Here is a 24,000-nt window from a genome sequence, read left to right on the forward strand (position 1 = left end):
TCGCTTAATTGCCATATATATTTTCAAAATGTACTATATATATATATATACATATATATATATATATTTATAACCATATATATATATATACATCCACACACACACACACACACACAATATATATATATATATATATATATATATATATATATATATATCGAGACATATGCTGAGAATACTGCCCTTTTATATTCATAAAGGAACAGATCTAACACTTTGATCTAGATATGTTGTGCTCTATTATCTAGATGACCCTTGTCGCCCACCCAGATATCACGAATCTTCACGCATTATCTAATTAAGTAATTGATACGCAGGTTCTTTTATATATACGTTATTTTTTTTTTCATTGTCTGAAAACAAAACGTCTTCTGTTTAAAAAGATCGCGTTCTTTATAGTCAGAACAGTTAATGCATATCAAAAAGAATGCTAAACGATAAGGCTTACATTACATACATCCTATCATATACAAAAACTTCTTTTTTCACAAACCTATACATGTGAAAACCAACGTGGGACCACCCTCGACAACGATTACCAACCCCAACTTTGTGTGTCGTGAATTTCTTGTTCTTCTTTTCTTTCTGGCCGTGTTGTCGTCTCAATTGTCAAGGGGCGCGCGTGGGTTCTCAAGTATAAAAATAAAATATAACATCATAATTTAGTGACTGATGCTCTTTTCTCTTCCCTACAACCTCTTTCCCACAGAAGATACGTTGCGAGCCTATCGTTATTTTCATGGCAAGTGCTCGTCTGAGCTCCAATCTATGGTACCCCTTGCCAAACTTTCACAGAAAACACTCGATTAGCTATAACCATTATATATGAGTTCTTCCTCTCTCTATCTGTACCTAAATCTTAATGCAGATTCCATGAACAAAGCTTGTTACCTAGAACTGCCCGCCTATGGAACACTGTTCCACTGGCTTGCTTGCCAACCGATTACAATATGGTAGCCTTCAAGTCCAATGTAAACAAGTTCTTGTTGAGCCGTCCTCTTAAATAACCCAAATTCTACACAATCTACACCATTAACGATGACTACAATACCACCTCACATTCATTCACCCCTATCGTCGAGTGGCCTTCGGGCCTTGGTAACTGGTTACTTTCTTGTAAAAATACCGAAAAGGAAAACACAGACTCCGACACTTTCTGTAAATATTAGTTGTACTCTAGACGTGTGTGACACCATCGACCTTATACACGCTAAGGTTCACAACTACGTTCTATCAAGGCTGTTAGTCTGTTGATGTCACGTCATTTCGATCTTCCAAATCTATCTCGACTTGGTTCAAGCCACGATGTAGCTTCGTCAACTGTGTCCCACTAGTAACTGTCCTCAACAGGACTGTCGTAAAATGTCGCAAATACTCATTGACTGTCGCAAACTTTTCCAGCCGTCGTAAAACGCATTGCCACAAAACCTACCGACACTCCCAAAACTAACTTGAAAAATGTACAATGTCCTATTATTCCCGTTCAACAACACACGCTCATTCACAACCTTACCTTTCTTCTGTCTACCCGAATAAAAACATTTTCCATTTTATTGTCTTTCAACCAAGCCTATTTCATATACCTCTGTTTCCTTGATAAACGTATTTCCTCTTCTTTTGTTATATCTCTTTCTTTCTTTCTCCTCTATTTCCTGATACTTTGGAGGAGGCAACATCGATAGTATCAAATATATGAAGTATCACCATACTGTATTTGTTGACACCCGTGTTTGCGTAAATAAAATGCCATTAAATATAAACTTTATTTAGTTCTCGGAACTGGAAATAAACAAGGAAAACTTTAAAGTAAAAATGAGACTCGTACTTGTAAAGATAGAAGATTCAGAGATCGCAGCACAGTGGCCATGGATAGATGTCTTACAACAGCTATCTGCCGAAAATCAAAATAGTAATAATAATAATAATAATAATAATAATAATAATAATAATAATAATAATAATAATTAGCAAAATATAGCAAAAGAATTTACCAAAATTCTAAAAAGAAAACAAACTTTCGCATTACTTTGAAACATAATTTAAAATACGAAACATAAATTAATGCACAAACATGTCAGTAATTAATTTTAATGCTTAAAAGGCATTTTAAATTTCTTTAAAATAGTTAACAAAAATATATCAGCACTTGCGCGATAAACTTTTATTGTCTATAACAGTCGGTGTACTTGTCTCGTTTAAGTGGCAGGAAAATTTAACTACTAGACGACCTCCAGAATAAACATGAATGATATTTATTACTAGTTTTTGATTTTATTGCATTCTATCTCCATCCCCACCAACTTTTTTTTATTGTCTGATATTTTTTCAATGTATGGACATAAAAATTCCTTCCTTGCAAAACTTCCACACACAAAAAAAAAACAACTAGCTAGAACCACTATCAACAGTTTCCACCTGTGCCTAAATCTAACCACACAGTCCATAAACAAAGCTTCTTTCCTATTACTGCCCGCTTGTGGAATACTGTTCCACTGGTCTGCTTCCTGGCCGATTACGATATGGTATCCTTAAAGCCTAATGTAAACAAGTTCTTCTTAAGCCGTTCCCTTAAATAATCCAAATTCTACAATGTACACTATTAAGGATTACTACACTACCACCTTACATTCATTTACCCTTATCCTCGAGTGGCCTTCAGGCCTGGATAAGTTTGTGATTCCCTTTTAAATAAATCAACGAACAGTTGCTAATCTGTTTTCTCGCACAGAGCCATGGAAATCTTTAAATTCACTAATTCATTTATAGTTATTTCAACTCAACACCATATTAAACAATTTCAAAAATTTCTTTTCACATTCTTTGTTAGTGGGGGATTGCCCGCAAGGAACCGTGGCGCAATGGTTAGAGTAGTTGGAAAAATCAAACTGATATCCTCTTGAAGGTTGAAGGTTCAATTCTCAGTGTAGGCAACCGGAAAATATAATTGCGAATAATTACTTAGGACCTCTATCCAGTAATGGCTGACGGAACAGGAAGGTGCTAACCCAGTGAAGTAAATACAGGGTTCTGATAGAAATTTCATCAAAACTCCCGAGTTCGACAGAAACATATGCATATATATATATATATATATATATATATATATATATATATATATATATAAATAAAATAAAAAATTACAATGAAATTTACCAAAATGATTCATATGGTAAAACTAAAGTATATTATAAATATTAAAGAATTAATATTTATAAAATAACCAGATGTACAAGCTCGATAGAACCAAATAGGAGATCGAGCTTATAATAAGAGCAAAAGAACACTTTGAAAAAGAGTTAAAAACATATTTAATTTGAAAAGGAAACACTAAATAAGTGGATAGTCCTTAATCCGCGGAGTTTCCAAGAAATACTTTCCTTCTCATCAGAGGTTAGGAATTAGCAAATTTCGGGATCGGATTTTGCATACAAAAGTATTTGATGAAACTGCAAGTAAGTCAAAGATCTTACTTGATAACAAAAAGTGAAGCAGGGGGGATTGGGTGAAGAAAAAGGTGATTTCACGTGAATGGATAGTCTGGTGAAAGGTAAAGTATCCAATGACGGTAAAATCCAAAAATGTAAATCCAAGAAAGTTAGTTAAATTTCCATTCGCACAAGTAAAATTAAAGCAAATCGCGTAATTGGTAGATGGTCCAAAATAATCCAAAAGGCCAAATCCGTGGAATAATTCACAAATAAATACAAGGAAAAGAGGAAAGAATTCCAATAATATTATTAAAAGAAAAATAAGATATACGTTAGACTCGGCTACCGAGACAAGGTGTAATTAAGAAAAATGAGTGAAGAAGAAGAAAAAAATTGAATGGTGATTGAATATAATATAAAATAGAAAAGCAAATGTCAAAATTACCCAGACAAGATGACGTTAAAAGGCGCCAAAAATATAGGGCAAAAAAGAGGTCAACTGAAATGTACATGTTATTACTTAAGAAAATATCAGCAGGAGTTATTAAAAGACACTAAAAAAAAATCTTTAGAGCCGGTATCTGCAAATTCCGTATAAAGCAAGTAATATGTAAGTAAATGCATATAGTAAAATATAAGTAAATATACATACAGGATATGAATGTGTAGGTAGATTGATATATTTGATAGATAGGAATATTTAAACACTAAAACGGAAATTGCAGATAAAAAAGCCCGGCCAAACAAAGAAGAAATAAAGAATTAAGATAAAGGATTATTAAGTTATAAAGTATTAAGAAAGTATGTAGAAAAAAACGATAATGTTAAAGAAAAATTATATATATCTGAAAGGTTAAAGTAATAGCTATGTAATTTCAAAATTACCATAATTAAATTTGGACTTATGTTTACAGAAAGAGATCAGTTCGTTTTTAGAATTTATTATATTGTTACTTCGAGGGGAAGTTATTATAGTTAAAGCTTCGGTTGTGCAGAGGCGACATAACTTAGAGCCAGGAGTATAAGACTTAACTTTTTTTATTATAGTCCATTTGATTGAGAATTATATTATCCAATTATGCGATTGCCTAGGATTTTACTTGTACGAATGGAAATTTAACTAACTTCTCGGATTTACATTCTATTCCCTCTGCTTCACTTTTTGTTATCAAGTAAGATCTTTGACTTACTTGCAGTTTCATCAAATACTAATGCAAGCAAAATCTGATCCCGAAATTTGCTAATTCCTACCCACTGATGAGAAGGAAAGTATTTCTTGGAAACTCCGCGGCTTAAGGACTATCCACTTATTTAGTGTTTCCTTTTAAAATTAAAAATGTTTTTAATTCTTTTTCAAAGTGTTTTTTAACATGTTTTATTAACTATTTGCTCATATATCTATATATCTATCTATATATATATATATATGAAATATATATATATATATATATATATTTCATATATATATATATATTGCATATATACATACATATATATATCTATATATAGAGAGATATATGAGCAAATATATATATATATATATATATATATATATATATATATATACGTAAGGTATCAGTTAATACGTTGTTAGTAAAATATGTTTACGTAGGCTTTAAAAATTTAAGGTCAACAGCCAATTTAGGTACGATTGTTTCTGAAGTGATAAATGGTTTTATTAAAACAAAGTCTCTTTATTAGCATAGGGATTAGACTGCAAATAGAACATTTTGACATATTTTCTGAGACTTAAGTAAAAAAATATCTAACGTTTATCCAAAATAATCATGGAGTTTATAGGTTAAAAAGATGTAATTACAATTTACATAGAAAAAAATGACAAAAGCGTTATCAAATCAAGTACACACATCACATGAGATTAACAAAGGGATGCAATAAGGGTTTACATTACAGATAAATATTAAATTATAAAATAGAAAATAGAACATTTTCTTGATTACGCAGTAAAAATAATGTATATGTATACGTATACACGCACGCACACACACACACACACACACACACACACATATATATATATATATATATAATTATTACAAGTAAGAATATTCAGAGAATAAATTATAACGAGGTTTATACAAGAGTGCTCAATACAAAGTATGGCAAGAAAGGATTGACCTTTTGTAAAAGCATCATCTCTTGTTGAAGTCTCTAGTTATCTATAACAAGTTGACTGAAGCATACTCATGACTGTATAGCGATACCTAAATGTTGACGTAAGAATAAATAAAAAGTATATATATATATATATATATATATATATATATATATATATATAATTACGCGCGAATTTCGATTCCGCTGCCGATTTCGAATCTCATCACATTCAGCCACTATATAGTTCAAAATATAATTATCCACTGACACGTGTTTCTTCGTCTACGACTCATTAGAGTGGTTGAATCTAGCGAGATTCGAAATCGGCACCGGAATCGAAATTCGCGCGAAATTATATAGATATATACTAGACTACCCGTGACCCGTTGGTTCAGTATGTTATATTAGCTATGGAATTAATGTATGAGCGCGACACTTGTGACGTAAAGAAAATAGTTTTTTGTGACATAACAGAAACATTTCTATGAAATTATATGAAAATGAAAAAAGAATATAGATAGATTTCTGAGTCGTTCGGTTTATAATTGTTTATTTTTTAAGAAAAAAAACTTACAGCCATTGAATTATAAGTGGTTTGCCATACTTATAAGTAAATGTGCGCTTAACAGATACCATAATATTTAAAGTTAAATTCAAATTTTTATATATCTTTTAATTTAAACGCGAAAAAAAAACAATTGGGACGCTGAAAACGTACACAGTAAAACAATACGTTTATGGTCGCGTTTATTATTTATTTATAACGCAAATTAAAAAAAAAAGATATTTTCGGAATTATTTATTTATGTTGGTAGTGTAGAAGAAAATGTATGAATGTTTTTAAGAAAGGTGTATCAAAAATGGAGAATAAATTTTAAAAAAAATGAAGGCGGTTAGTAAATCGCCGTTGTAAAATGGTTGTCAACGGGTTAAAGTAGATTTATTTGTAAGAAAATTGCGTTAAAATAACTGAAACGTAATACGGAAAGGAATGATGTAAAAAAAATGCAGAAAGTATTAACAATGGTTTATGTGCATAATTTAAACGCAAAAAAAACAATTGGGACGCTGAAAGCGTACACAGTAAAACAATACATTTTATTGTCGCGTTGATTATTTGTTTATGTACGCTTGCGCAACCGGATGTCGTAAACCGGATTTTGGGTTACAACACCAGTTACAAGGCCATTTGAGTTTTATAATTAATTATATATATATATATATATATAGAGAGAGAGAGAGAGAGAGAGAGAAAGAGAGAGAGAGAGGAGATGTAGTATTGGGAATCCCAGCTTAAATGATATATAGGTAGTTTGTAGAAATAGTAAGTTATGTAAGTATATTTTCGATTCCCATCAGCGAGTTTAGTGGGGTCACAAAAGTTTGGGTTTGACAGGCGTCAAACTCAAGTCACCTTTTGTCAACCTAGATAGAATGCACCGGAAATTAGGGGTGACACTGAATTGTGGTCGAGGCTTCCGATTGACGATGACATGAGAGTAGGTTTTGGACTGCAGATGATACAGACGGGAAATCTTGGGTCTCCAACAACCATGGGTTCCAGATATAGGCTTGCCTTTTAAAAAAGGAATTGAAGCTTCAAATCCATCTTGTGTTATCAATGCGTCTGTCTGCTGCAGTGACCACTCCCCACGAGATGGCAGGCCAGCGTCCAAGAAGATATCCGCTGGACAAGGCAAGCAGGTATGTACGATTATGTATTTGCACGTACACGTCGAGACCTTTCAAGGCAAGAAATAAGAGCATACACGCACCCACATAAGTAAGAACATATATGTAAGAACAAAGACTTTAAAAGTGCCCTTAGAAGTAAAAGAAACAGTAAAAAGAACACGTAATAAGGAAAGTAAACAAATAAATAAGTAATAAAAGTCATTCATTTAACAGAGATACAGATAGATAGATAGATAGATAGATAGATAGATAGATAGATAGATAGATAGATAAAGAGAGAGAGAGATGGAGATTAGAGTGCACCAGCTAAAACGTTCAATTTTTACATATGTAGTTAATAAACAATAAGCATTTTCGAAAAAATGGATTTTAGGTGTTTAAACTTTATTGAAAGTGTTTACTTAAATATTTCGGATGGTCCTCTGTAGTTGTACACAGAAAATGTAACTTTTAAAAGAAAGATTGATTGAATATGCCATGTGTGATGCCTCCTTTGACAAATCCAATAATTTAGAACAACATTTCCAAAATTCATAACAATACGACAATTTTTAGCTTCAATTCTAAAAGTACGAATGCACCACGTTCGAAATTGGTTCTTTTGCTTCTATGAATAAAAACATGTTTATTTAGATAATTCTATGAAATAAATATTTTTACAACAGCTGTTATAGTACAATACGAAATTATCTTTTCAAATCATTATCAGCAGCAGCAACACCGCGGTTTTAACAGCGTCATCGACCACGGCTATCCAAATTGTAGAAGCCATGGTAATATTGGGAAGACAAGTAAAGACAATAGTTTCCCTACCTTTCAGGGGTGCATCTCCCCTAGTGAGTTAAACGCGCTCCTAGATACCAACATGGAAATTTTATGCTTCAACGCGGGACTTACAGCGCGTAGTCTTCTTAAATTGTCACCCATCGTTGGTCTCCATCAATTCGCTGTCTTGATACCTCATCTTAATACAGCTTACTATTTCAGAAGCAGGATCAGTAGACATCTCCTGTCTTATCGATATCCATCTTTTGCTCTTGTTATTTTATTATATTAAGTGGCTTCATGTCTTGTCTGGAGAGGTGTCCACAGAAAGAAAGCAATCGCCCTTAGAACCATCCCATCGTTAGTTCAAGGATGAGCACCCTAAAATTAATTAGCAAGCACACAGATAGGTATACAGAAAAATATCCGGTTATGGATAAATAGACAAATGAATGGCGACGAATACTATGAAAAGATGTAAAACCTCTACATATCAACAACTCAAAACAACAGCTGATCCAGAAAGCCATATTTTCCACATTGACAAAAATATCGCTGATGAAAACTAAGTGGAAAATTTATGAGTCTCGCTTCCGACCCCCTATTCAAACTTTGAAAGAATTATATAATAACTATCGGGGCTATTAGGGACCATAAAAAATCAAAATAGAAGCGGTTTAAAAGTCTGTGCAACACTTTTATATAAAAACTTCTATTTTTCTCCCTCTTTCAATCCGTCTCTCTATTTCTCTCTTTCTCCTTCCCACTTTTATCACATCCCTCTTCCCCACCTATCTTTCAGCTCTCCTTTACATAATAGACTAGCCTGGGTGCCCGGTGTTGCCCAGGTGTTTGTACGTGTGTGTTGAGCAAAAAAATAAATAAATAAATAATAATAATAATAATAATAATAATAATAATAATAATAATAATAATAATAATAATAATAATAAAGTGGCAGTAAGCAGGCAAGTTCGAATCTGTACCGCGAAGGAGGAAAAGAATGTGAAAAAAAAGAACGTGACGTCTTTGCCATTGCGTCCATCACTAAACCGGAAGTGGTGAAGGTTTAAATGAAGGCTAGTCAATCAAAACAGGTGATGACTTTCGAAAACATCGGCGTAAAAAGCGACCTCTCCTTGTAGAAAAGTGCCCGGCTGATGGAGAAGGAATTAATGTTTTTAGTCAACTCTTCGACATTTGTCGTCCGGAGGGTCGAGCTTCAAAACGATGTCGATCTCGTAAAAATCCGTCGCCTCTGTCGAAAATTTTAGGCATACATACATACATACATTTAAACAAACAGGTTAGATTTTATATAGAAAATCAAATCCACCCACCCACCTCGATAAAACCTGGTTTTAGTTGGACGCCTAAAGAATAAATAATTTTCTTTTACTTTTAGATATTATACATCTGGAGAAACGCCAATCAAGAAAATATAAACTTTGTGGTTCCTTAGTCAGTCGTTTTGCACTTTTAACTGGTCATATAAGCATGCATACAGTCACACATACACACAGACAATTGTGCTTTTTATAATAGATTACCAAATATCAGGTGTTACTTTTCAATCACCCTATATATAAACTTAGAGCGATCTGCATTCCTTCTAAAGATCAAGTTTCTTTGACTTGTAGCTTTAAATTAATTAGCAGACACACATAGGGGTGCGCAAAAAAGTATCCAATCCGCCAGACGATTCTCGTATTTGTACATATTGGTGCCTACACGTTCCCAGCATGCCATATGTAGTGACACATGTGTAAATGTTTCCGCGTGATTATTAAAAAGAAAAAGAAAGAAAGAAAACTACGTAGTTATTTGTTTTTTAGTTTTCAATTTAAAAAAAAAAAGATTTGGGGGAGGCGTGGCTAATGTGTTACCTGTCGACCACGCATTGTTGATGTATGTCTTATAAACAACAACAAAAAAAACATACATTTATGATTTAAATGAATCTCTCCATGAAGACAAAAGAGAAAAAAGGATAAACTGCAGAAGCTATTTATCTATTAATTAGTTCGGCGACTTTGATAGAAAAAGGAAGGGAGATAAAAAATATAAAAAAAACAAGTTTGTGGTGTTTATCAGAATCCAATTAGAGAAACGTTTATTGTTATTTTTAATTTAATAGAATTCAGTTGATTTTTAGACAGCTTTATAATTTTGTTGGAGGTTTTAAGAACAAAAGCGCTTTTATTGTTTTTTTTTGTTTTGTTTTCTTTTGTTTTCTTTTTTTTTTTTTTTTTTTTTTTTTTGTTATTTTTCACCCGTTGTGAGATATTTCATACTGCCAAAAAAAAAAAAAAGAAAAGAAAAAAAGAACGAACATATTGCAAGAAAAGATCCAACACTTTTTCTTACTCTTAGGACGATTTGAAATGGTGCTTCGTCAACGCTGAAGTGGCAAAAACCACAAAAAAAAGACCGATTTGAAACAAACTCATAAAAAAGGGTTTCGTCTTACGAAACGCAAATAAAAACGAGGAAATTTAAAAAAAAAAAAAAAAAAAAAAAAACGCCTTGGAAGAAAATCCGGATTAAGATGGGGCTGTTACAGTTTTTGAAAGGTAAGTGTGACGATTTTAAGAGATTTGGGATTCGATTGTGTTGCGGGGACCTTAGGCAATTTATAACGCTCACAATCATGGGAGAACATGAGAAATAATCTGCTTAGTAATTAAAATAGTTGGGTTTGTATTACTGTACACATAGATTAGAAAAAGTTGCCAAAATACAAATATATAACAAATAAATGTTATCAAAGGCAAGATAAGTTACTTTCCTACCTAACTGGATAATTTTTAGTGTTTTTATTTAATGTAATATGTTTATTCAGCTCGAAAAACATACAGTGTTTACCGATGTATTTGAAAATTGAAAATGGCGCCCGACACTCTCTTTGACACGGTATATTTAGAAAAATGAGTTAAAAATAAAAAATATACCAAATACTGTTAAAAAGCCACCGAATATATGTCAGCCTATGTAACATATACTGAGCGAGTTTCTAACAGTATTTTGTATCTTTTTCATTTTTAACTCATTTTTCCAAACTTACTGTGTTCAGCAGAGAGTGCGGCGCCACTTTAAATTTTCCGGGTTTGTATTACTGTACACATAGATTCAAAAAAGTTGTCAAAAAACAAATATGTAACAAATAAATGTTATCAAAGGCAAGATAAGTTATTTTATACCAAACTGGATATATTTTTGTGTTTTTTATTTAATGTAACATCTTTATTCAGCTCGAAAAACATGCAGTGTTTACCGATGTATTCTAAAATTCAAAATGGCGGCCGACTCTCTCTTTAACACGGTAAGTTTGGGAAAAGGTGTTATAAATAATAAACTAGACAAAATGCTATTAAAAAACCACCGAATATATGTCAAGTTATGTCACGGTAACATATATTGAGAGAATTTCTAACAGTATTTTGTCTAGTTTATTATTTATAACACCTTTTCCCAAACTTACCGTGTTAAAGAGAGAGTCGGCCGCCATTTTGAATTTTCGAATACATCGGTAAACACAGTATGTTTTTCGAGCTGAATAAACATGTTAAATTGAATAAAAACACGAAAATTATATCCAGTTTGGTAGAAAAGTAAACTATCTTGCCTTTGATAACATTTATTTGTTATATATTTGGTTTTTTACAACTTTTTTGAATCTATATGTACAGTAATACAAACCCGAAAATTATCCAAGTCGGTAGAAAAGTAACTTATCTTGCCTCTGATAACATTTAATTGTAATAAATTTGTTTTTTTTTTTTTGTTTTTTTTTTTGACAACTTTTTCGAATCTATGTGTATAGTAATTCAAATCCAAATAGTTTTATGTTGCTGTTTTCGTTATATATTACTTAATAAGGAATCATTTTCATTAAAATCCCGTCAGAATTACGCATTTAAAATTGAGAAAAGCAGTTGCCAGTCATTTTCAGTATGTCTTTCGCAGCAAACATCCGACTAACTACAGCAACTATCAACGGTTTTCTCTACTCTCTATTTGTGCATAAAACTAAACGAAAATTCCATGCGCAGAGTTATTTTCCTAGAACTGTTCTCCTGTGGAACCCAACTGCCATGTCATGTAATAGTCACCTGCTTCCCTGCTGACTATGACATGACATGGCAGTTTTCAAGGTTAACGTGAACGGGTTATTGAAGAGCCGTCCTCTAAAATAAATTATTAAATTTCCATTACGGTACCCATTAATGCTTATCCTTTAGTGGCTCCAGAGCCTTGATGAGTGACGACTATATAATGTAAAAAAAAAAAAAAAAAAATAGATAAACTTGATATCAGATAAAAATTGGTGGCCATTTTGTTTAGTTTTGGCCTATTAAAAGAATGGTGGTATTTTTCTAAATTTCTTAATTTTAGATGCAGAGTATTAACTGGATTTTTAATGCAAATAATTACTCATTTAATAATATATACCGAAAATTTAATATATGAACGACTATATCCCTGTTTGTCTCTCGGTCTGTCTGTCTCCATATTTTCAAACTATGTCTCCTCCGAAACTAAAAGTCGCAGAGTGGCGCAAGAGGCCTCAAATGATTGGATTTTTTACGGGCAGTTCTTTTATGGGTCTTTATCCGGTTAAAATTGTTTTAAGGGGTCCAAAAGAATGGGTCAAAATTGAAAAAGTCGTAAAACATTATGTACATTCATCTTAGTTTATTTTTTTTATTTTTTAACCGGTTTATATGCATGTCAAGTTGGTACGGTGGTAACGTCACCAGCTTTGAATGCTACAGTTTCGCCTTCTATTCAAACTGATGACATCTAAATACTTGGGGGGGGGGCTTTTGAAATCACGATTAATAAATACGAAATCTGGACAAATTAAATATCATATTTAATCGTACTTTACGACCGGACAAAGCCCCCCTCCCTCCGCTAATAACAACATCAAACTATTTTTAATGACTAAACAGATTATTTCTCACGTTCTTCCATGATCACGAGCGTAAAAAATAGCCGGACCTTGACAAAAAAAAAAAATTAGTTCTGTTTGAATTCAGGAGGCTATCCTCTCAGCTTTTGCCTCCTCTTTTCGGGGAGCATGAAGTGCCCGCTGTATTTTTTAATCTTATCGATTGGAGCAACTGTGTTGCCTACTAGTGTTGTCTTTACTTATAAAGATTTAACGAAAATAAATAGACCATAACGAAAATAATACTGTTATTTTTTTCCTTGTTTGTTTTGTAGATTAAGATTATGTCGTGATAGGCACCCCATCTAGTGAGAGCATCACGATAAAAAATACCCTTGATAGTCCTTGCCAACCATCAAGTATTCAGCTATCGACAAGATTTGAATTACACTACGAACTCGTGTAGTGAGTTCAGTCTCGGCTACGGCCGTGCTGGATGAATGGACCAAACAATTTTTTTTTTAATCTTTTAACCCTGTTTAAATACAAAAGCTTACTGAAATAAACGTTATCAAAAATGTGTTTAATAAAAAAAAACGAAACGTCTGCCGGAAGGTGGGCGCGAACGCAAAACCTAATAGTTATGAAACAACCCTTTAATCAATTCGACTACAGTGATGATCAAAGTATGGTAATACAAATTTATGTATTTAACGTATCGGGGAGATAAACGGTTTACGCATGCGCAAATGTTGAAATCGTTTAGAAAGAGACGATTTTACGTGACCACCCCATCAGATTCTGCGGTTGTTACGGTAGAATAAAAATGAATATTTGGTTCTAAATTTTACATATTATGCATCCGAGTCCGTCTTTAAAGACAGTACTAGAATCATTCTTACTCGAATAGGATTTCGAAAGTTTTAGTGAGATATACAAACACGCGCGCACACACACACACACACACACACACACAACTGAGATTTTTATAATAGATTAAAACTATTGCACTGTAAAAATAATTAAAACAAAAATTATTGGCAAGTGTAGTCAAACGCAACTTCATTTTCTTTTTTTTTATATAGCCCGAACAACGCCGGGTACCCTTGTTAGTGTATTATATAAAAAGCAGTTGTCTGTGTATTCGTATGGTTGTGTGGTCAACTAAAAGTGTTAAACTACTAATCAAAGACCCACAAAGTTTATATATTCTTGATCGGTGTTGCCGCTAAGAGTTGGAAAAAGATAGATTTAAAAGAGATATTTATGGTAAATGGATTATTATTATTATCATTATTATCATCATCATCATTATTATTATTATCATTATCATTATTATTATCATTATTATCATTATTATTATCATTATCATTATTATTATTATCATCATCATCATCATCATCATTATTATCATTATCATTATTATTATCATCATCATCATTATCATTATTATTATCATTATCATTATTATTATTATCAGCATCATCATCATCATTATTATTATCATTATCATTATTATTATTATCATCATCATCATTATTATTATCATTATCATTATTATTATTATCATCATCATCATCATCATTATTATTATCATTATCATTATTATTATCATCATCATCATTATTATTATCATTATCATTATTATCATCATCATCATTATTATTATCATTATCATTATTATTATCATTATCATTATCATCATCATTATTATTATTATTATTATTATTATTATTATTATTATTATTATTATTATTATTATTTACTCACTAAAAGTAGTTACACAGGCCATCATCAAAGTCTTCACTGGGTGGCAGTAAGCCTCTTCAAGGTCCCAGGCCTCTTTGCACTCATCCAGCGGAGGTCCTATAGTGCTTTCTCTCCTCGGTCTTTCCATCCTACTTGACCCTTAATTATTTGGTGTGGCGCCAGCTTCTGGTGACACACACGCACACACACACACACACACACACAAACACACACACAAACACACACACAAGGGGGTGGAGAATAGGGGAACGAGGGGAAGGTAACTTACAATTACACAGTTTTAGTTTTCGTGATTCCAGGTGATGTTCCTTTGTGCTTTACATCTGTAGCAGTTTCTGTATGCCTGGCTTGTACCTGTAGCTCATGTGCGTTAGTCTCCGCATTCAAAGGTTTTCTTAATATTTTAACCGTATACAGCAGTCGGCATAATTCCCAGTGTAATGCCTTCCCCACTTTATCGTTTTTTTTTTGTTTTTTTTTACACGTAGGTCACCACTTATCAAGGCCCGGAAGCAACTCAGGGATAAGGGTTACTGCAAGTACAGTACGTTAGTGTGGAGATTTGATGAAGTGTTTACTTAAGGGGGCGGTTCATTAGGAATTTATTAACATTGGACTTGAAAACATCCAAGTTGTAGTCAGGTGGGAAGCAGGCAGACGGAACAGAGTTCGTGTCTATTATTATTATTATTATTATTATTATTATTCGTTATATCTTCTCAGCCATCTCCCTGATTCCAATCTCTCCCATTCTTTTTTCGAAGTTATTCGGTGTTTTTCCTAGTGCTCCTACTATTAGTGGTGTAATCTTGACTTTCTTCATCTTCCATATCCCTTTGAGCTCTCTGGCCAGTTCCGTGCATTTGCTCCGCTACCCTATCTCGGTGATCTTCACTCTGTGGTCTGCTGGAACGGCAAAAACTACAATCTACAATGGTAGGACTTTTCCTTCTTGTTAATCATTATGATATCCGGTCTTCTTGCTTGGATGAGTTTATTCGTTTGTATATCCATCTCCCATAGGATTTTGTGACTTTCATTTTCAAGTGCGGCTGCCGGTTTGTGCTTGTACCATTTGTTAGGGCGTTGAAGATTCAGTTGTCTGCATAATTCCCATTAAAAGAAGTGATGAGGAAATAGGAGGGGGTGGGAGAGGGGATAGCGAACCTATAGGTCTACTGCTTTAATGTTCTTAGTTCCATGCAACGCTTCCTCATGTTTTGTCTTTGCAGCAGTTTGTCTGGCCGCTCATATGGTTCACGTGTATTAGGCTTTGCATTCAAGGGTTTTCCTTAATATTTCAGCTGTTTTCATTATTGTTATTCGTTGTATCTTTCCAGCCATTCCTCTGATTCCAATTTCTGCCATTCTTTCTTCAAAGCTCTTCGGAATTGTTCCTAGTGCTCCTACTATTATAGGCATTATCCTGATTTTCTTCATCATCCATATCCCTTCCGGGTTTTTGGCTAGCTCTGTGTATTTGTTCCGTTTTTCCATTTCTTCGATATTCAACCTATGCTCAGCTGGAACAGCAAAGTCTACGATTTGAAACGGACTTTTTTTCTTATTATTATGACATCTGGTCTTCTTGCTTGGATGGGTTTATCTGTTTGTATGTCTATGTGCTATAGGATTTTGTGATTCTCGTTTTCAAGTAATATTGCTGGTTTATGATAGTACCATTTGTCTGTGCGTTCGAGATGCAAATGTTTGCATAATTCTTAGTGTACTGCCCTCCCCACTTGGTCGTGCCTGTTCTTGTATTCCTTTTGAGCTTACTATATGGTTTATCGTTTCATCTCTTTAGCCACAGAGCCTGCATTTGCTTTTTTCCTTGTGTTTTGTCGATCTTTGTTTTGATGTGGTTGGTTCTTATCGCGTTGTCTTGTGCTGCAGTTATGAGAGATTCAGTTTCTCGGTGCCCTTTTCGCAGCTATGTCCAAGTGTTTCAATTATTCTCATCTTTTGCTATCCTTATGAATTTTCCGTGTAGTTGTTTCTCTTTCTATTTTTTTTCTTTTCTCGTCTGATCCTTTGTCTCTCTGTTTTCTGTTTTCTCGATTTTTTCAGTGTCTTAATTTTTAATTTTTAATCAGTTCATATGCGTCTCACGTTGGTACATTGGTAACCTCACCAGCTTTGAATGCTACAGATTCGGTTTTGATTCTAGCGGATGGCACCCAAATACAATTTTTTTTACTTGTGGAATCACGATTATAATAATTTATACGAAATCTGGATAAATTAAAATATCATATTTAAGCGTATTTTACGCCCGGGCCAAGCCGAGACCCCCCCCTCTCCCCCGCTAGTAAAAATAAAAATAATAACTCCATTCGGTAGAGACCCGACAATAGAAGACCAGGTAAAAACACAAAATTCGATTTATAAGACCATAAAACCCAACCGTGATCGTCCTTTAGGGCCCAGTGGATAGAGGTGTTCAGTCTCTACGGTTCTAATTGTCGCATTGTCTGAAGATAGCGGTTTCAATCCTACCTAAACAGGGTAGAGGATTAGTTGGCTAAAACGCAGTGAGAAAACAACTGGTTATTTTTATTATTATTATTATTATTATTATTATTATTATTATTATTATTATTTTCACCACTAATCAAGCCCCGAAGACCACTTGAAGATAAGGGTTAATTAGTGTACGGTAGTCAATTGGAAAATATCCTAGTAATCGTAGTTATTGATAAATTAGATTATTTAAGGGAACTACTCCTCAAGAACTTGTTTACGTTGGACTCGAAGACGAGCATATTGTAGTCAGTTGGAAAGTAGGAAATCGGGACAGAGTTCCACAGGCGTGCAGTTCTAAGAAAGAAACTTTGTTCATGTTATCTACGTTTAGGTTTAGGCACAGATAAAGAGTGTGGGAATTATTGATAGTGGTTTCAGTAGACGAGCGTTTCTTGTGAAAGTCAGGCCAGGGAGGCCATAGATTGGACCTCAGACGAGCACTTGCTATGAAAATAATGATAAAGCAGAGACAGGCTCGCAATGTCCCTTCTGTGAGAAAGAGATTGCAGGGAAGAGAAAAGGGAATGCCCCACTGGAGTACGAAGGCTATTTTAAACTCTGTCAAGACAGGATAATCTGCTTCTAATAGCTCCTGCCCAGATGTGGCAACAGTACTCTATCATTGAACGCACTTGGCTCTTATACGGGTAGAGAATTGCATCAATAGTGAAATACCTACTAGAGCGGTAGAACGATCCCACCATTTTTCCAGCAGCCTTGGCAACGGATTTTTATGTACGTCTTCTATCTCAGATCAGGCGTAAAGGTCAAACGAAGAAGTTTTTCAAAACATGGAGTCTCCCCAAGACGAAATGATGACTTCATCGCATCCAATGCCGGGTAGGTAAAAAAAAAAAAGACTTAGCATTCGTTGCAATTAAATAACAGACGATGAGTTGGCCGAAACGTGGTGAAACACAAACTATGAAGATGAGGATAAAAATCCGCAAAAAGAACACATGCATGGGCAACGTTGTCTAGCTTTCAAAAGAAAAAAACTATTTGACCGAGGATCAACTTATAATGATGAAGAGGTCGTTAAACTCTGACAAACAAGCAAGACGGGCATCGCCAGTTAACCCTGTATGTATAAATTAATGTTGCCATAATATAAAATGAAAAAGTCGGAGGACGTTGGCTTTAATCGAAATCATAGTTTCCTGAAATAATGTTAGCGAATGAAGTTTATGAATATATAATTACAATTTGATAAGCTAAAAATATTTAGTTAAGTTTTTCGAATAGACACATGACATATATTCACAAGGTCGGTTTTTATTATGAGGACCATCCAGCTTTCCAAAAATAGTCACTCTCGATTTTTTAAATTACTAGCCAATTACCTCGCTTAGTTGGCTTCCCTAACATCCTAGAAGGAGACACTGTATACCGAATTTAATTATCTATATATATAAAAGCGAAAATGTGTGTATGTATGTATGTATGTTCGCTTTTTGTGTATGTCTTCAAAAGGCTTTTTTCCGGCGGATTGTCGAGGCCGTCGCTCATTTTTTAAATTTTTTATATCACGTCTAAATGATAATATCTACGACTTAACAACGGTGGTCGCCTCTCTATTTAATTTGCCCGACTTTGAAACGTTAATTATTCTACATTTTCGGATCGGTACGAGTTGCTTTCGTTTTTGGGTATAAAAAAAAGGCAAACTCGATTTGAATTACTAGCCCAGGGCCAGTGGTCTCTAGAAAGCTATGTAACGTTTGGTTAATGTCGGCTTCGTCATATCAGACGGTTGCTTTAATTTCGAGACGAAACACTCACCCCTAATAAACAGGGAGCTGGTTTTCCCCAAAGTTAATTAAAAATAAACAAACCGGTTTATTGACCTCATTAAAAACTGTCCCGCAGAAAATGTCAACTGCTGAATAGCTATTGCTTACGATCGCCGCATGTGCATTAAGCTTTTTCGTATAAAAAAAAGAAGCCAACAGACTCGCGGTAAATAAAACACTGTCCCGCACTCAAAGTTCACGTCAATAACTCGTCAAAAACGGGCACCTGCCAGGTCGCAGTTTTTTGTTTTTTTTCACGCTTTACTATTTTCCAACTGCGCGTCAAGGCTTCGTGTTTTTTTAAAACAACCAACGACTTTTCTTTTCATTTACCCAAAAACACACACACCTACAAACACCCGGGCAACGTCGGGTACCCCCCGCTAGTCTATATACATAAAAGCGAAAATGTGTCTGTGTTTGTGTGTTTGTATGTTTCGCAAAAACTTTCGACACAGGCCACGGATTTTCGCCAGACAGGTATCATTCTAAAGCTCGAACCTCCGGCCGACAAATATCGAAAAATTGGGCAAAAACATTCATTCCTTCATCCTTAACGGCTCTCTTTTTTACAGGGAGAGGTGAAAAAAATGGTATCTTCATGACAAGATGGCTTTACGCATGCGTCAATACGGGCAAAAGACGTCGTACATTAAATTCGTTTTAAATCTAATAAAAATCGACCTACTTTCATCAACGAGATTGTAGCGCGATAGGTCAAGTGACAGCGCCGTTGTCTCAAGATTTCAAGTTCAATCCCACTTATCAGATATATTTTTTCTCGATTTTTAAACATTTAATATTGAAACGAGGTTATTTATACCATTTTTTTCGCTTTTCGCTGTTTTTTTTTTTTTTTTTGTTCTTTCCCCTCCCCCTTTTTCTCGGGTTTTTGTTTATCCGATTGTTTCAAAGAAGTTTTACGTCCGTTCGCTGTTTTATTTGTTTTGTTTTTTCCGATTTTTTAAAAAAGTTTAAACAGGCTTATTAATTCGCTTATTCCTTGCCCTCCCCCTACATACACACCTCCAAACACCCGGGCAACGCCGTCCTTTTTTTGGGGGAAGGAGTTTGTTTTTCTGATTTTTTAAAAGAAGTTTTACGTTCGTTGGCTGTTTTTTTTTGGGGGGGGGTATTTAAGAAGTTCTTTACACCCCCCTACACATACACCTCTAAACACCCGGGAAACGCCGGGTACCCCCGCTAGTCGTTAATAAAAACAAAAAATCGACGTAACTTAAAAGGCAATGAAATAGCACGTTATCTAGGCTGATGATTCGTGGTGTTACGGTATTCTCACTTGATTATAAGCTCTGTGGTTGGAGGTTCGAAGTTACGCTGATGAGCCGTAGTACGGCGAAACACGTGTACAAAGATAGCTGTTTATATATATATATATATATATATATATATATATATATATATATATATATAGGACTAGCGAGGGTACCCGGCGTTACCCGGGTGTCGAGAGGCGCTGTATTAAGGATATTGAGCAATTCCCAGAAAAAAAATAGAAACAGCCCGGGTTGAGAGAGGTGTGGGAAAAATAAATAAAACACGAAGTACGTGAAAACCAGTTTTAGCGAACATCAAAATAATTCAATTTTTTTTTTTAAAGGGAAAAAATCACATTACGTAAGCCTCTAAATAAGAAAAATGTTGTGGTAAATAAAAAGCTTTTACCCTGTTTAAATGTTAAACCTTTCAAAAATAAAAAAAAATTTAAAAATTGTTAAAAAATAAATAAATAAATAAAATAAACCACCGTCATGTGGGCTCGAACGTAAATACTAAAAGCTTACGATCCGAATAAGGTAACCACTGTCAGCGAAATGGTGTCGCTTTATTATTATTATTATTATTATTATTATTATTATTATGGTTTAAACCAATTCAATAAAGCAAGCTTGACGCGCATGCGTAACGATATTATTTTTGTAATGTAAAAATATTTTTTATAACTTTATCCAAAAATATCACATTTGATTTTTTTTTTTGTATTTTATTTTATTATATAAAAACCTTTAAATATTGTTAATACATTTATTGCTTATTCAGAATTCAACCTAAAAATAAAAATGCAGAGAAATTTTTATGCCGCCACTGAACGAAAATGTCACATTTAAAACTCACGTAAATTGATGAAATTATTTGTTATACATTGAAAAATACTTTTTACGATTTTTGGCTTCCTCATAGAATTCGATTTTCTTTGTAAAAATAAAGGTTGGTTAGTTGTTTTGTTTTACGGCATATCAACCCTTTTCAGCTTATTTAATGCCGAATCCAGTGATTTGGATGAAAAATTTTTTAATAGAATATGTTTTTTCAAGTCAGTTTCTATTTAACCCATAGTTGGGACCCTAACAGGTACTACCTCTCCGGGTCAGAGTGGACCTGGGAGCAATGGCAATTAAAGGGTGGCTCCACACTCCCCAAAGCCTACAAGCTGGGGCCTCACCATCGGATATAGTTTAAGGTCATATCCAGGACCGTTAAAAATAAAACTATTCGATCAATTTACGTAATTTTTGGAATATGACATTTTTGTTGCCTGACGTGTACGTACATCCTAAAGATGTTTGGTCAATTTGCAGATTATTACCAGTGTCCGATGTTGCCCGGTCGTAAAAAACAAATGAGAAGGGGGGGTAGGTTGCCCGATCGTAAAATCCGCTTTAAAAAAAAAAAAAAAGTCTTTGGGGTGCCTTCAACCAGAAGCGAAACTGAAAGCAAAATTTTGTAAGCAAATAAGTAAATAAATAAATAAGCATGAGTATTTAGCAACCAAAGTCCCTATCTATATAAAAAAAAGTATTAAATACCCGAGAGTACCCGTGCGAGTGCAAAAAAAAATATAGCCTGGGGCCGGTGTGGAGAAGTTAAAAAAAAAAAAAGTAGTAAGCTCGAACCTGTAACGCTAAGAGGAAAAGGACGTGGAAAAAAAAAAGAAAATGTTTAGTCGTCTCAGCCACGCGACTTGTGACGTCACGGGCGCTTGATATAATATCTTTTATCCGTATGTCGATGTCGCGAGGCGCAATGACTTTGTAAAAATAGTTACCCCTCTTTGCAGAAAATGGTCCAGTTAACGGTGAAAGAATGAATGTTTTTGGCCAATTTTTGGATATTTGTCGGCCAAGTAACTGAGCTTTCAAACGTACCAATTTTCTCAGTGTTGGTCGTGTATGTTGAAAGTTTTAGCCATACATACATACATACATACATATATACATACATACATACATACTGGTGAGATTTATATAATAGACTGAACAATAATATTGTCATTCCCCCAAAAAGACGACATGATTCCTTTTCAGTTTGATGAAAACCAGTTTTCTTTTTCTGTTGCAGACCATCTACTAGTTGGCCAATCGTATACAAATCTCAAGAGCGATATGAGCCTTCTATTAGGTACATGCAAAATGAATGCCGATGCACAAAATGACTAATCATTTTAAACCCGCCCTTTACTTAAAAATTCAGCAAAATTCAGCAAATTAAACAATTTTAATGGGATATAATGAACCGATTATTTTTATTTAAATGTTAGTGGAAATGTATTATTTCGGTTAAACAAAAAATACCTTAACTAAAGTTATGGTGTTCAGTAGTAAAAAAATGCATGAATTTATTTTTTTTATGAAAATAAAGCATCGTAAATTATAACAGTTAAAAAATTATTTAATTTTTACATGGACATCACGAAAAGAGCCCCTAAAGTCCATATAAATGAATTCGATATAGCCCGTAGAAAAATTAATTTCTTGAACTACCGATATTATCATTGAATTAAGCATTGTTTATTTAATATTTTCACACAAGAAATTATAATTGCCAAAAATATTACTACTTTTGTTTTTGTTTTTTAAATTGTTAGATTTTAATATTTTCCTTGCTTGCATGAATATGAAACTTTCGGTGTAACATAATTTTATATAATCTTGAAAAATAAAAATAAAAAAAATAATTTAAAAACAGGAACATAGAAAAATAATTAAATTAAAAAATGGTAAAAATGATACAAGCGTTCAGGATAGGAATGTACGGATGCACCTCTACCTCCTTTTAATTACATGACGTCATTTTCAGACAGCTTTTCCACTGTCTCAGATTTGGGGCTTCCGTATAATCGATGTTTTACAAAACTTCCGTTAGTTGCGATTTTTCGAAGGACAGAATCCCTCGACTTGGGGAGCTAATTCAACTATTTTTTGTACAAACAAGGTGTTCTTTATTTTCATTGGAATTCATTGAGATGAGTATTATTTATTAATTTTTATTTATTGCGGACTATTATCCTCATCTTTTCCTAGTTGTTTTCACGACGTTTCGGCCAACTATTCCTCTGGCCATCATCAGGTGGTAACCGCGACGGATAGGAACTGTGAATCTCCTGACTGCATTCACTGCATTCACTGCCTTCCGTAGTTGTTGTCCTCTCACCACGTTTTGGGCCAAGTAAGCCTCTGGCCGGCTTTGGGTAGGATTGAAACCGCTATCTTCAGACAATTCTCACCTGAGACCGTAGAGATTCAACGTCTCTATCAACGACTAAAAAAAAAGCCCCTTTGGGGCCCGTGGCGTAGTTGATAGAGACGTTGAATCGCTAAGGTTCCAGGTGAGAATTGTCTGAAGATAGCGGTTTCAATCCTACCCAAAGCCAACCAGAGGCTTACTTGGCCAAAACGTGGTGAGGCGCAACTACGGAAAGCAGTAATTGCAGTAAATGCAGTCAGGAGATTCAGAGTTCTTATCCGTCGCGGATACCACCTGACGAACACCAGAGGAATAGTTGGCCGAAACGTCGTGAAAACAACTAGGAAAGGATGAGGATAATAGTCCACAATAAATAAAAATTAATAAGGTGTTCTTTTTTATTCATTATATTAGGATGTTACTTTACTAATTATCTTTGAAATAGACACAGAAAACTAATATTTATCTTTCAATGAATTTATTTAACATTTAAAATTTAGCTAAATTGGTTAGCTCGCCGTGAAAC

The 24,000-nt window shown here is 34.0% G+C and overlaps 1 protein-coding gene across 1 annotated transcript in view; it reads left to right on the forward strand.

Moving 5' to 3' along the window:
• The first annotated feature begins 9,646 nt into the window (after positions 1-9,646).
• Positions 9,647-24,000, forward strand: part of LOC145252742 (prestin-like) — a 402,460-nt gene continuing 388,106 nt past the window's right edge. The window contains exon 1 of the mRNA XM_080112612.1: positions 9,647-10,579. Within this exon, the coding sequence (XP_079968738.1) occupies positions 10,555-10,579 (25 nt within the window). The 5' untranslated portion in view covers positions 9,647-10,554. The remainder of the gene's footprint in view (positions 10,580-24,000) is intronic.

The sequence above is a fragment of the Euprymna scolopes genome, chromosome 29 (assembly GCF_053919585.1).
Source record: "Euprymna scolopes isolate OS-2025 chromosome 29, ASM5391958v1, whole genome shotgun sequence".
NCBI lineage: Eukaryota > Metazoa > Mollusca > Cephalopoda > Sepiida > Sepiolidae > Euprymna > Euprymna scolopes.